This window comes from Dendrobates tinctorius, unplaced genomic scaffold, assembly GCF_039654945.1.
Source record: "Dendrobates tinctorius isolate UK_male_01 unplaced genomic scaffold, ASM3965494v1 ptg000303l, whole genome shotgun sequence".
NCBI classification, from domain to species: Eukaryota; Metazoa; Chordata; class Amphibia; order Anura; family Dendrobatidae; genus Dendrobates; species Dendrobates tinctorius.
The window spans coordinates 1,850,897-1,865,581 of NW_027361970.1; the positions used below are offsets into that span (position 1 = coordinate 1,850,897).

The window sequence follows — 14,685 nt, forward strand, 5'->3', positions numbered from 1 at the left end:
GCTGCGGAAAAGGTGCGGATTCATTTGCGCGGATTTTGTACAATCCGCAGGTGAAACCGCAGGTCAAAAGACCTGCGGTTTTACCTGCGGATTGCTCTGCGGTTTTGCCCTGCGGTTTTTCATCTCCTCAATGGAGGAGATGGCAAACCGCAGGAGAATCCGCAGAAAGAATTGACATGTCAATTCTTTCTGCGGATTGAAAACCGCAGATAATCCGCGCGGAAAATTCCGCACCGTCTGCACTGCGGTTTTTGATTCCCATAGGGAATCATTGTACTGTACACCGCAGCAGAAACTGCTGCGGGTCCGCAGCGGCCAAAACCGCTACGGAACCGCAGCAAAATCCGCAGCGTGTGCACACAGCCTAAGGGGTAATGTTTCTTCTGGTGGAGAGCACCAAGTCAGCTTAAGGAGACTAAGGGCATGTGCACACGTTGCGGATTTGTTGCGAATCCACAGTGGATTAACTTGCAGGGACTCCTGCTGACGTCACTGAGGCTGCAGGGAGTCCCCGTAATTTAATACAACGAATTAACCCCTTAAATTAACCAATACAACTCCAAAATTTAACCCACAAACACTCATCAAATTAATAGTGATAGACATACCAAAAAAAACATGAAATGAAATGGTTAACTATATGTAAACCATGTGTCATTTCATGTCAGCAGGAGAATAAATATCCAAAAGCCGGCAAATGTTTCAACGGCTATTCTGCTTTGATGAACTGTATGAATTAGAAATATATGTATAAATGTGTCTCTATGACATGTATAAAATGTATATATATATTGTGTCTAGATATACTCATTCTTTCTTTATTTAACCGGTGTCTGTGATTTAACTGTATTGGAATAAAGAATTGCCGGCTTTTGCTAAAGGACACCGGGTGCGATTTCATCGCAACTCACACATCGGGTCCGTTTTTAGCCCCATTTTTTCTCGCCCCCATAGACTTGTATTGTCGAATCCGATCCGAAAATCGGTGACAATCGCAGCATGCTGCGATTGTCTCGGTCAGAGGATCGGATGCGATAAAAAATCGCATGATGGGAGCTGCCCCATAGAATAACATGGGTTTGAATGCAATGTGATTTTTTATCGCATTGCATTCGTCCGTTTTATTCGCCAGTGTGACCCCGGCCTTAGGATCACTGCTTCTAATATCTGGTGCTAGAGATCCTGTCCTCTTGCTCTCTGAAGAGGCCAATTGCATACTTAAATTCCCAAGAGCACTGCATGGCCTAAAAGTCTCCTTACACCAACTTGGTGCTCTCCACAAAGAGAAAATGTACCCCATCAGGACCCCTGTTTCTACAAAGGAAAACAGCTGTTTGTTGAATATTGTGCCCGCCACCTGCTTCATTTCTCAGCACCTTCTTATCAAAGTTATGGATGTCAATCATTGATACATTTGTGCCAATAAATGTTTTGATAATATTGAAGCTCCATACCTTGATTTCAGATGTGCTTCCTCCAGCGATCCTTATTTCTTGCTTAGCCACTTGTATTCTTAAAGGCCGCAACCAGTAGGGCCCCGAGTCAAGTTTCTTTTTGCTAATGTCAATCTCAATAAACTCCGATTTGTCAGGGCAAGTCTTCAGCAAAGTGTAAGAATATTCCATTGGGTACGGGAAACTTACTGAGTCAAAAGTATGTATCACTTGGTTTTGGCTGACCAAGCAGACACTTTCTCTTTTTGGGAAACAGCCTTGATATCCGTTCTCCAAAGAGCATATCTCCCCATCACGACAGGTAGTGTTGAAGCATAATACGTCCCCTCCATCTTCACACCAACACTGTACAGTGCAGTCTGCTGTTGTCCAGAATGAGTCGCCAACTGAATAATATTTCCCATCCATGTTACAGCCACACTTGTGCACAGGGACACACTCATCTGCACTGAGAACATAGCCATTATCACACTCACAGCCTTCTGTGCAGGGGGTGCTGCAGAGCTGCGGAGCCGTCAGGTCTGAACAAGTGACCGGGCAACTGCTTGTGCAAACCGAATAGTGGCTGAACTCAGGACATTGCACCGAAGCTGCTGAAATGCAGAAAGAGAAGACAACAAAATGAATCATGTCACCTCTACACAAACGGATGTCTCATGAAAAAGTATTTATCCCCATTTTGTATATCTAAATACTGTATATATATTTGGAAGGATCCTAACTTCATACAAGAAACACAAAATACATTATTTGGAGTATGGAAGAGGAAAGGAATTAAATTTTTGGGAGACATATTAAAAACAGAAGAAGGAAGGCTATTTAGCTGTTTAGCTGGACAGAATTCTCAAACAAATTTATACTAGAAAATAGTCGCTATTTGCAATTTTTGCAGGTGAATAGCCACTACAAATCCTTGATAACAGACTTAGGAAGAGTGGAGAAAATAAACAATTTTGACACTTTAATTGATAGGGAATCAAATCTGGATTCATTATCCAACATACAGACGCTTCTCACAAAATTAGGATATCATCAAAAAGTTAATTTATTTCAGTTCTTCAATACAAAAAGTGAAACTCATATATTATATAGAGTCATTACAGAGTGATCTATTTCAATTGTTTATTTCTGTTAATGTCGATGTTTATGGCTTACAGCCAATGAAAACCTAAAAGTCATTATCTCAGTAAATTAGAATAATTAACCAAATACATCTGCAACGGCTTCCTAAGGCTATGTGCACACGCTGCGGTTTTTGCTGCAGTTTTGGCAGCATCAGAACTGCAGCAGTTCTGCAGACAGTGTACAGTAGCATGTTATCCTATGGGATTTTACATTCTGCTGTGCACATGCTGCGGATTTTTAACTGCGGAAAAGCTGCGGTTTTGAATCCGCAGAAAGAAATGACATGGCAGTTCTTTTCTGCGGATTCTGCTACGGACCATCTCCTCTATTGTAGAGATGATAAACCGCAGGGAAAACCGCAGGCCAATCCACAGGTAAAACCGCAGGTCATTTTACCTGCGGTATTACCTGCGGTTCCACAGATAAAAAATCCGCAGACCAATCCGCAGCATGTGCACATAGCCTAAGTGTTTATAAAGGTTCCTTATTCTGTTTCAGGAGCTCCTCAATCATGGTGAAGACTGCTGACTTGACTGATGTCCAGAAGGCAGTCATTGACACACTCCACAAGGAGGGTAAGCCACAAAAGGTCAGTGCTAAATAAGCTGGCTGTTCACAGAGTGCTGTATCCAAGCATATTAACCCCTTAATGTCCAATGACGGACACAGTCCGTCATCAGACATTTCCCCTGCTTTGATGAGGGCTCTGGCGCTGAGCCCGCATCAAAGCCGGGACATGTCAGCTGTTATGAACAGCAGACATGTGCCCGCAATAGGCGCGAGCGGAATCGCCATCCGCCCGCGCCTATTAACTAGTTAAATGCCGCTGTCAAAGCTGACAGCGGGCATTTAAATAGAATTTCCGGCCGCCGGGCCGGAAATGACGTCATCGCCGACCCCCGTCACGTGATCGGGGGTCGGCGTCACGTTGCCTGGACAACCAGAGGTCTCATACCTCTATGGTTGTTCCAGGCATAAGGCTTTCAGCGCCACCCGGTGGTCGGCGCTGAAAGCACAGCAGTAAATCTGCTACATATGGGCGATCTGCTCATCGCCCATATGTAGCAGAGCCAATCGGGTTGCGCGTGCTTCTAGCCTCCTATGGAGGCTATTGAAGCATGCCAAAATTAAAAAAAAAAAAATGTTTAAAAATAAAAAAAATTAAAAAACCCTAAAAGTTCAAATCACCCCCCTTTCGCCCCAATCAAAATAAAACAGTAAAAAAAAAATCCCACATACACATATTAGGTATCGCCGCGTTCAGAATCGCCCGATCTATCGATAAAAAAAAAGCATTAACCCGATCGCTAAACGGCGTAGCGAGAAAACAATTCAAAATGCCAGAATTACGTTTTTTTGGTCACCAAGACATTGCATTAAAATGCAATAACGGGCGATCAAAAGAATGTATCTGCACAAAAGTGGTGTCATTAAAAACGTCAGTCCGGCACGGAAAAAATAAGCCCTCACCCAACCCCAGATCATGAAAAATGGAGACGCTACGGGTCTCGGAAAATTGCGCAAATTTTTTTTTTTTTTTTTTTAGCAAACTTTGGAATTTTTTTTCACCACTTAGATAAAAGAGGACATAGACATGTTTGGTGTCTATGAACTCGTAATGACCTGGAGAATCATAATGGTAGGTCAGATTTAGCATCTAGTGAACCTAACAAAAAAGCCAAGCAAAAAACAAGTGTGGGATTGCACTTTTTTTTGCAATTTCACCACACTTGGAATTTTTTTCCCGTTTTCGAGTACACGATATGGTAAAACCAATGATGTCATTTAAAAGTACAACTCGTCCCGCAAAAAATAAGCCCTCACATGGCCATATAAATGGAAAATTAAAAAAGTTATGGCTCTGGAAAGAAGGAGAGGGAAAAATGAAAATGTAAAACCAAAAATACCCCTGGTCGTTAAGGGGTTAATGGAAAGGTGAGTGGAAAGAAAAAGTGTTGTAAAAAAAGGTGCACAAGCAACCGGGATAACCGCAGTCTTGAAAGGATTGTTAAGAAAAGGCCAATTTTTCAAGCTGGTGTTATAAAGTATTCTAATTTACTGAGATAATTCACAGGTCTGTGACTAAAAAGTTGTTTGATTATTTTCATCTAATTTCCATGTATTTTGGTGTGCTGAAAACGGAAAAAATATTGAAAAAAATCCTGGACGTCAGGATTTGCCACAAAATGCAAAATTCTCTTCAAATTTAGTAAATTTTTCGCAATTTTTGTTTTCTTTTATCTTAGGGTTTTGAAAGTCAAAATTACTGTTAATTAATTCACATCAATGCATTGAAGATATACAATGCTAAAAAAATATAACTTTCAAAGAAAAGAACTTGCAGAATGAGCTAATGAAACCAGCATCAACATGTTGCAAGCTGAACGAGCGGGCTCTAAAATGCCCGGGCTTGTTTCAATTGTTTTATCTTGGTTCTCGCCTGTTCACACTTTTTAATCTCAGTTCTTGTTAGCTCGTCATATTCAACCGTGTTTCCCAAAATTAGCATTATGGCTCAGCGGAAGTGTATTAATTCGCCTGACAGTTTCTGCTACATTTATAGTGAATATACAGTGTTGAAGCAACAGCTGAATATTACAGACTTTGTGAAAAAAATATACTTCGCATATTTCGGACTAAAGCTTGGAGATCAAGATAAAGCTTGGGTGCCTCATAAAGTGTGCAAACGGTGTGTTGAGGACCTCCGAATTTGGTTCAAGGGTAAGAAAAAAGCTTTCCGTTATGGGATTCCTATGGTATGGCGAGAGCAAAAGAACCATAGTGACGATTGTTACATTTGTTCATGTGATGTGAAAGGGTATAATTCAAAATGGAAGCATTCCATTTCATACCCCAATATTCACTCACCAATTTATCCCATCCCCCATGGCACAGATATACCAGTACCCAAGGCCCCTGCTACCTTGGAAGAGATAACTAGCACCGATGAAGGTTGAGTCATACCTGAACCAGATGATGAATCAAGTTCTGACTTTGAAGATGATACAAGACCAAAATTGTTTTCCCAGGAGGAGATGAATGATTTGGTAAGATACTTGAATCAAAAGCAAGAATTTATTGTTGCCAGGAGTGTCTTTTTCATGGTTCAGACATCGTGAAGATGCGTTCGTTCCTTACTTTGCCCAGGAAGATAAGTTGGTTTATTGCATCGATGTCGAAGGTTTGATGGGTCAATTCAAAATCCAATATGATTCAGCGCAATGGCGTCTTTTTATAGATTCTTCAAAAAGAAGTCTCAAAGCAGTTTTACTCCACAACGGCGGTTTTTATGCTTCCATCCCTGTAGGTCATTCCGTACACCTCAAGTAAACCTATGAGAACTTGGAATTGGTTCTTCGGAAACTTAAATATGAAGACCACGGTTGGCAAGTGTGCGGGGATTTGAAAGTCTTGTGCATGCTGCTCGGGCAACAAGCTGGGTATACCAAATACTCTTGTTTTCTGTGTCTATGGGACAGTCGAGACCGACAAAATCACTGGACCAAGAAGAATTGGCAGCCGAGGGTGCTCACAGTTGGTGAAAAAAATGTCCTCTGATAAACTTTGGTTCCTCCCATAAAGTTCTTCTACCACCTCTCCACATCAAATTGGGATTGATGAAGCAATTTGAAAAATCACTTCCAAAAGATGGAGAATGCTTCAAATACTTGGTCACCAAGTTTCCAGGCCTCTCGGAGGCAAAATTGAAGGAAGGTGTGTTCGTCGGACCAGACATTAGAAGGCTTATAGCTGATCAAGAGTTTATCAATACCATGACGCATCCTCAAAAAGAAGGGTGGATTGCATTTGAAGAGGTCGTAGAGAAATTTTTAGGCAATAACAAAGACCCTGACTACAAAAAAATTAGTCGGACGAATACTGAAAGCATTTCAAGCTTTAGGTTGCCTTATGAGTTTGAAAGTGCATTTCCTCCATTACCACCTTGACAACTTTCCTGAAAATTTGGGAGCTGTGAGTGAAGAGCGAGGTGAATGATTCCACCAGGACATTAAAGAGATGGAAAGAAGATACCAGGGAAGATGGAGCATTATAGTGATGGCAGACTACTGTTGGACGCTTCAAAGAGACATTACAGATGCATCTCACAAGCGTAAATGTACCTAGAGAAGCCTCACAGGGAAGAAGAATCGATTTTAGTGTGTGTTAGTGAGCTCATTGCATTAAAAAAATGATTTTCCTGAAACATTTGTAATAAAAAATTAATTTTATGAGTCTATTTTCATTTATTTTGAGGTATTGTCTTATTTAACATAGTTACTTAAATTGTCAGAAAATGTGATGTCCTATGACAAAATAGAGGTCATTTTCAGATTCAGCGCACTCAAAAACATAAAGATTACGTGGAATAACCAAAACAGCTCTTGAAAAATTTTTTTTTTGCAGACCTGTGTAATGACTTTTGGGTTTTCATTGGCTGTAAGCCATAATCATCAATATTCACAGAAATAAACACGTGAAATAGATCACTCTAGTTGTAATGAATCTACATAATATCTGAGTTTCACTTTTTGTATTGAACTGAAATTTTTGTATTGAAAAACTGAAATAAATTAATTTTTTTGATGATATTCTAATTTAGTGAGAAGCACCTGTATATACAGTAACTATATTAGAACATAAACACAAGTCCTCTGGAAAACCAGAATCATGGGAGAGGATAACAGCAGATGAAGACTTATACAAAAAAATAATGTTAGGTTGGGCAAATATTAGAAAAATAATGATAAATGAACAATGGAGAGAAATGCACTTCAAATAGATGCATTGCGTGATATACACCTTTAATTTTTCATACAAAAGTGCTCTTGCTCATTTGCTTAACAGCTGTCTGAAATGTAATCTACAGAAAGATAATTTATTACATAGTGTATGGGAGTGTCCATACATTCAAGAAGCATGGGAAGATGCAATTATACATATTCCAAAAAATATGGAAATTCCCAAAACCCTGCAATCCTGTTTATTTTCATTTTATCAAATTGAAGAGTAAAAACAAAGCAAAAGTTTGTGTTGTACCAGATAATGTGCATTTAGTTCTTTTAGTAGTAAAAAAAAAAGTATTCTAAGGCTACTTTCACACATCCGTTTTTTTAAATCCGGCATGATGCGGCGAAATTTGTGTAAACCGGATCCGGAATTGGATCCGGTTTTTTCACATAGAATATAATGATCGCCGCATCATGCCGGATGGACATGCGGCGCCTCCGGGTTTTGCCGGATACGGCAAACATGCGCCGTCCGGCGTCTGCAAAAAACGTTGGCTGCAACGTTTTTTTGCAGCGCCGGACCGGCTTTTTCAACTGCGCATGCCCGGGCACTATGAGTTTTAACCCCACAAGTGCCCGGCGCGCATCTCTCTCTCTCTCCCCTCCCCTTCTCTCTCTCTCTCTCTCTCTCTCCATACGCTCCATACCTTTCTTTGGCTGGCTCTCTCGTCCCCCTCTGTCTCTCTGGCTGCTCTCTCGTCCCCCGCTGTCTCTCTGGCTGCTCTCTCGTCCCCCGCTCTCTCTTCGGCTGCTCTCTCGTCCCCCGCTCTCTCTTCGGCTGCTCTCTCGTCCCCCGCTGTCTCTTTGGCTGCTCTCTTGTCCCCCGCTGTCTCTCTGGCTGCTCTCTCGCCTCCCGATCTCTCTCCGGCTGGCTCTCTCGACCCCCGGTGCTGCGGCTCCTTTAAATGTCCTCCAAGCCGCATCAGGGGCCGCATGTACATCCGGTGTCACCGCTGCAGGCCGGATCCGGCGGCCCGGCTATTCGCCGCAGGCCGCCGGACCCCTGACACCGGATGTCTGAAAGAGGCCTTAGACACTGGTTAGAAAGACAAGTACCTAACATGCCAGAAATAATTGATACTTTGAAATCACTATTGCTATTAGACAAAATTGACACAGAAAACTTAAAGGAGTAAAATACAGGAAATTTTTTTTATAACATGGAGAACATTTATTGAACATAGCTATATACAGACAGAAATCACACAACTGATGAAGGCCTTTAGAGGCACATCATGTTACAATTTGGAAGATCTAGGGGGAATCTTGGGGACTTCAAAATTTTTGTATATTTGATACATGATGATCTGTCCAAGTATGCTGTAATATTTTAAATGTTAAAAAAATGAGACTTATTTTGTAATGATGACAAATGATGAACATTTTGCCCATCTCTGTGGACATGTTTATGTGTCTTCCCTTTTTTTCTCATGAAATAAAAAGATAGTAAAAAAAAATAGTATTTATCAAAGGAGACAGTGGATTTATATGTGTAGTATACAAGATTTCTCCATATTACAGACAGATTAGTCTGATAGTGTCCATTGAGTGTGATCTTTCCTACCTTTGATACCTACCCTCTTAAAAATGGGAGCACTATCATGGGCAGCAGTAATTTCATTGAAACAATTTATAGAAATTGTTATTACTTTCTTATAATAGTGGGGGCAATTTTACCTTCTCTAATTTAGAGAATTGCTTTAATTTGGCACATTGGTTTGCAATTATGCATAAACTCATTGGTCCCGATTAATCAAAGTTTTAATGCCAGAATTCTGGATTAGAAAGCTATGAAAGTCACAACACTTTTGGGAATTTTGTAAGTTTTGGCATTTCTAAGCCAGTTGGCCAGTTGTGGCAAAGTAGGCAGAGCTTGGCCTGGACTTGGGCGACTTGAGGGCGTGATGCCACGGCTTGTCTAATTCATGATGAACTGTGATGTCATTTACGTCAGAAATCCTTCTCCGGTCTCCATTTAAAATAAGATTTGTGGCGAGGCGCATGGAGTCTCATCCTCTCAACAGGATCGCAAGAAAATTGCTGGTCTTGGTAGGTTGGGGCCATTGTTTTAGGTCTAGAGATGAACACACACACACTCATCATTAGCACTAAAGACAATTTGCAGATTTTATTGTCTTCAATATCTTTGCTTGAATGTCATCATTTGCCTGCCATACATTACAATGAACTTTAGCAAGGTTCTCGGTATGAAACTGCATCAAAGATAATGGCAGCCTTGGAACATCAAACCTGCTTTCATCAGCAGTTTTCGAGGTGCGCTAAATGTCAAGTTCAACTATTGGCACTCTGGCTCTGGCGGTAGTACCCTTTCAGAAACTCTTGCTCCCAGGTGGAGTTTGTTACAAGAAAACCAAACAAACCGTGCTTTACTGACTGTCCCAGGTCCAACAATGAGTCTCTGTTCCTGATGTCTGGTATTGTCCGCAGCGATGATGTCACATTGTCAGCACAGCATCCAATCAGTGAGCTCTGCAACTCTTTGGGGGCTCAGTGATTGGGTGCTGTGGTATCGTGACATCAGTGGCACCGCAAATACCAAACACTGAGAGCAGTGCAGAAGCTGAGCACTGGACCCAGGTATGCTGAGCAACCCACATTTTTTTTTTTTTTACAAACTGCACCTAGGGAGCATGATTTTATGAAAGGGGACAACTCCTTTAAGCCACTCCCCAAATGGGAAGGTTCTGCATCTCATTTAACTGGTAATTGTGTCTGCAAGTTCTGGATGTAACTTTTTAACTCTTCCCTGACCCTGTGTCAGTGTCACTTCCACTTATCCCCAATATCATCACATTCAAAAGACATTATGACAAAATGAACTTTTATAACAGGCATCAACCAGCAGATAATGCATTAGTGTAACACATTACAGTAGAGATGAGCGACTTTGCCTTTTTTAGGGTCGAGTCGGGTTTCATGAAACCCGTCTTTCGCAAAAGTCGGGTCCAACGAAATCGGCCGACTATAGCGAAAAGTCGGAGGCCGACTGAAACACGAAACCCAATGCATGTCAATGGGGAAGCAAAGTCGGCAGGGAGTGGAGGACAGTAAACACACCTACAGTGCCCATTTCAATGCCAAAAATATCAATTCTTATTACTGAAGCTTGTCAACTTTAATTTACTTCATAATAATAGTTACGCATTGAAAACTGGGGGTTATTTGGCTAAAATTGGGGGGGGGTAGGGCTGGCTGCAGGTTTTCGTGTGCCCTGGGCCAAAGAGTGTCAGTGCGCTCCTTTAACATATACCACAACTCATGATGCTCCGATACGGCACAGAAATATCGGTATAGTACAATGACAAATACTTCACTGCTTACATGACATGACTTATCTATTTTAAATTGTACAATAGCTCAAGAACAGGACAGTGTATTACTCCATACAGTGTTATGGCCGCCACATTGTGCGCCATAAAGAATAATGAGCCCCATATATTTCTCCATACAGAATAATTGGTCACATATAATGTTCCATACAGTATATGATGAGCTCCACATAATGCTACAGTACATGATGGTCACTGTGGACGATGCTCCAGTGTGTTATGGGCCCAAATAATGCTCCATATATAATGGGCCCCATTTCTAATGCTCCAGTGTATAATGTGCCCCATAGATGCTGCTCCAGTGTCTGATCTGCCCCATTTATAATGCTCCATATATGATGGGCCTCATGGATGATGCTCCAGTGTATGATGGGCCCCGTAAATGCTGCTCCAGTGTCTGATGTCCCCCATTTGGAATGCTCCAGTATATGATGGGCCCCATTTTTAATTAACCCGGGCATGGTATGTGAAAAGATCTCCATGGAGTAATCTGAAGTGTGTGCTGCTGCATCCTTCACTTTTGGTGTGGGTGAAGGACACAAGGAAAGGGGTTGCTCCTGACCAGAAGCCTACAGTTACGACTCAGTGCTTGCAATTTTTTAAACTTCAGAAGAGGAGGAGCTGGAGGATGTTTCAGCAATGTAAGCCAAAAACAGTTCCTGATGCTCCGGCTTTAAAAGCAGTGTACCTACTCCCAGAAAATGGAGTCTTACAGGCCTTCCAGAGCTACACCATGACGCAGGCTCAACACCTCCTGCCTTAGCTGCTATTGTGTTTTTGGCACTACCAGCAGATACACCACCACCATCAGTACCAGGTGGCCCCCCCACACCCACATCCGCGTCCTCTTCCACCATACTTCCTCATGTTTTGGAAAATGGACCCAAAATACCAGCAGATATATGGTACTGTATCAGAAGCGTACAGCTCTATACAGTCTATATTTCATGAGTCATACACAGACGCTCACACGCTCAGTATGGATTACCCAATAAAATAAAAAGTTGAAAAAGGGTACAGTATCACCAGATACAAGGTATATATAGTATAGAGTAAACATTCTGAATCTCCATATACATTTCAGGAGGCAGACACAAACGCTCTCAGGCCCAGTATGGATTACACAAGAATATGAAAAGCTGTAACTGGGTAATGTAAAACAAGCGTACAGCTGTATACAGTGTTGGGGTAATCTTAAAGCTCCAAATATATTGCCGGCGTAACAGACAGACGTTCACAGGCTCATTATGGATTACACCAGAATCTAAATAGCTAAAAAGGTTATCAGAAGCGTACAGCTGTATACAGTGTTGGACAAATTTTAAATCTCGGTATATATTTCTGGAGTCACCCTCAGATGCTCACTCAGTCTGGGTTTGACCATAATAAAAAATGTTGTAAAAAAGGTACTGGATAACAAGATAGCAAGCATATATATTATAGGGTACAATTGAAATCTCTGTATACATAGTCCCGTAGTCACTCTCAGACGCTTACTCAGTATGGATTTAACCGTAATACTAAATGTCGAAGAAAGGTACTGTATAGCAAGATACAAGCTGTATCGAGTATAGGGTAAAAATTGGTATCTCCGATTCACAGTATATATAGAAGGCGTAAACCACACACGCTCACTCACTATGGATGATACCGTAATACAAAATTTTTAACAAAGGTACTGTATCAGCACATACCAGGTGTATCCAGTCTGGGGGTAATTGTTAATTTCTGTCTACACTTTCGGAGTCAGACACAGACACTCACAGGCTCACTATGTATTACACCAGAATTTAAAAAGTAGAAAAAATAGAAAAAGGGAAAGGTAGTCGAAGCGTACACCAGTATACAGTGTTGTGGTATTTTTAAATCTTCATATATATTTCAATCTCAGTAAGCCAGTCCAGACTCTCTGCGACTGGAAACTACATGGATACAAGTACAGACGGAAAGTCGAGTGTTAGCAGAAATTTAGGAATTACTCATCATGGGAAAACCTCCCAGTAGATGTTGCAGAGGCGATGCAGACCCTCAATTACTGTGTCTGTGGAGACAGCGAAAACGGTTCTTTGTGAAGAAAGGATTCTTTATCGCAGTAGCGTGGATCACATCACCGTTACTCGTCTCCATCAAATTGTGATCACAGGGAGAGATGTAGACATGGTCCTCACTGCCTATCATGATGTGTCTGGTCATTTTGGAATGCAAAAGACAGAAGCCACAGGCCGTAGGCGATTCTTTTGGATTGACATGAGAGGAGACATTGAAAAATGGTGGCAGGATTGTCACACGTCTGTGACTATCACAACTGTGAAAGGTGATCATAAAGCACCACTGCATCCGCTTGTAAGTTGACGTCCATTACAAATGGTAGCCATTGATCATCTGAAAGTAGAGACCAGCAGGACAGACCATCATCGATCAATACACTAAATTTCTAGTGGCCATCCCTGTGAAGGATTTAACTGCCCAAACTACACAGCCGTGGAGCAGGGAGAGGTAAGTATTGCAACTTGCAAGTGCTGTGGCCATGACCAAGCAGAGGGGGCACACTTGTGGTCGATGGTACTGGCACACGGCCCCTCATAGTACGCTGGTGTGTCTGACGGCGAGTGGGCCCCCCACCGTCAGAGACACTGTATTGTACTATGAGGGGCCCTGTGCCAGTGCCGTCGGCCATCAGTGGGCCCATCCACCTGTTAAGAGCAACGGCACTTGCCCGGGTGCGCCAGGTGTTGACCCCAGCCCTTGGGGGGGCAGCCCAGTTAGGGAGGTTTAAAAAATGGCATATGTTGATGTGTTGGCTGGACATTCAGCTGCTGCAAAGGGCGGAATTGGGCAAGTCCGAAGAGGAGGACAAAAGCGAGGCAGTTTTATGGCAACCTATGTGTCATCAGGGGAAGGTGGGACAAAATCCTTTGAAACCCATGCATGGTTCATTTTAATGAAGGTTAGATCATCAACATTTTGGGTCCTTTTTTCTGTCAGGATTGATCCAGCAGCACTGAAGACTCTTTCAGATAACACACTAGCAGCAGGGCAAGCGAGCTCCTGTAAGGCATATTGTGTGAATTCAGGCCAGGTGTCCAGTTTAGAGGCCCAATAGTCAAAGGGGAATGACCTGTGAGGGAGAACATCGATATGGGAGAAGTAGTTTGTAACCATAGTTGACAACTGCTGTCTCCTGTAACTTTTAATCGATGCTGTATTAGCAGTCGTGTGAGCGGTACTTGAGAAATCATTCCACAACATGGTCATTAAACCCCTGTCTCCAACGTCACTTCAGCTGTGTGTACCACGAACACCTCTTCCATTGTGCCCACTACGGCTTGTGGGAGAACCTGCACCGCTGCTGTGTGCTGGGAAAGCCTCAAACAAATGGTTTACCAGAGTTGCTTGTTTGTTAGCCAATATTATCTCTAGGTTCTCCTGTGGCATGATATTGTATAATTTGCCTTTGTAGCATGGATCGAGGATGCTGGCCAGCCAGTAGTCATCATCCCTCATCATTTTGGCAATGCGGGGGTCCCTTTTTAGGATCCACAAGGCATAATAGCACATGTGGGCCAATGTTCCAGGTGTCAATGATGCACTGGCAGTGGTGGGTGGAGGAGCACTTTCTGGCAAATCCACATCCCTACAGTCACGCACAAACACTGTACCTGACCTTGGAATGCCAACATTTTCTCTTGCCCCCTGAGAAGCATCCTCCTGCCCAAAATAATCATCCCCCTCATCCTACTCCTCCTCCTCTTCCTCTTCTTCCACCACCTTGTCCAGGACAGTTCCCTGACCAGTCAATGGCTGACTGTCATCAAGGCTTCCCTCCTCTTCCTCCTCCGCTGCAGATTCCTGATCCTTAATGTGCATCAAACTTTGCATGAGCAGACGCATAAGTGGGATGCTCATGCTTATGATGGCGTCATCTACACTTACCAGCTGTGTGCATTCCTCAAAACACTGAAGGACCTT

The 14,685-nt window shown here is 42.4% G+C and overlaps 1 protein-coding gene across 1 annotated transcript in view; it reads right to left on the minus strand.

The window, feature by feature from the left end:
* TECTA (tectorin alpha) overlaps positions 1 to 14,685 on the minus strand; it is a 244,087-nt gene that overhangs the window by 137,559 nt on the left and 91,843 nt on the right. Inside the window, exon 8 of the mRNA XM_073560719.1 lies at positions 1,455 to 2,047. Within this exon, the coding sequence (XP_073416820.1) occupies positions 1,455 to 2,047 (593 nt within the window). The remainder of the gene's footprint in view (positions 1 to 1,454; positions 2,048 to 14,685) is intronic.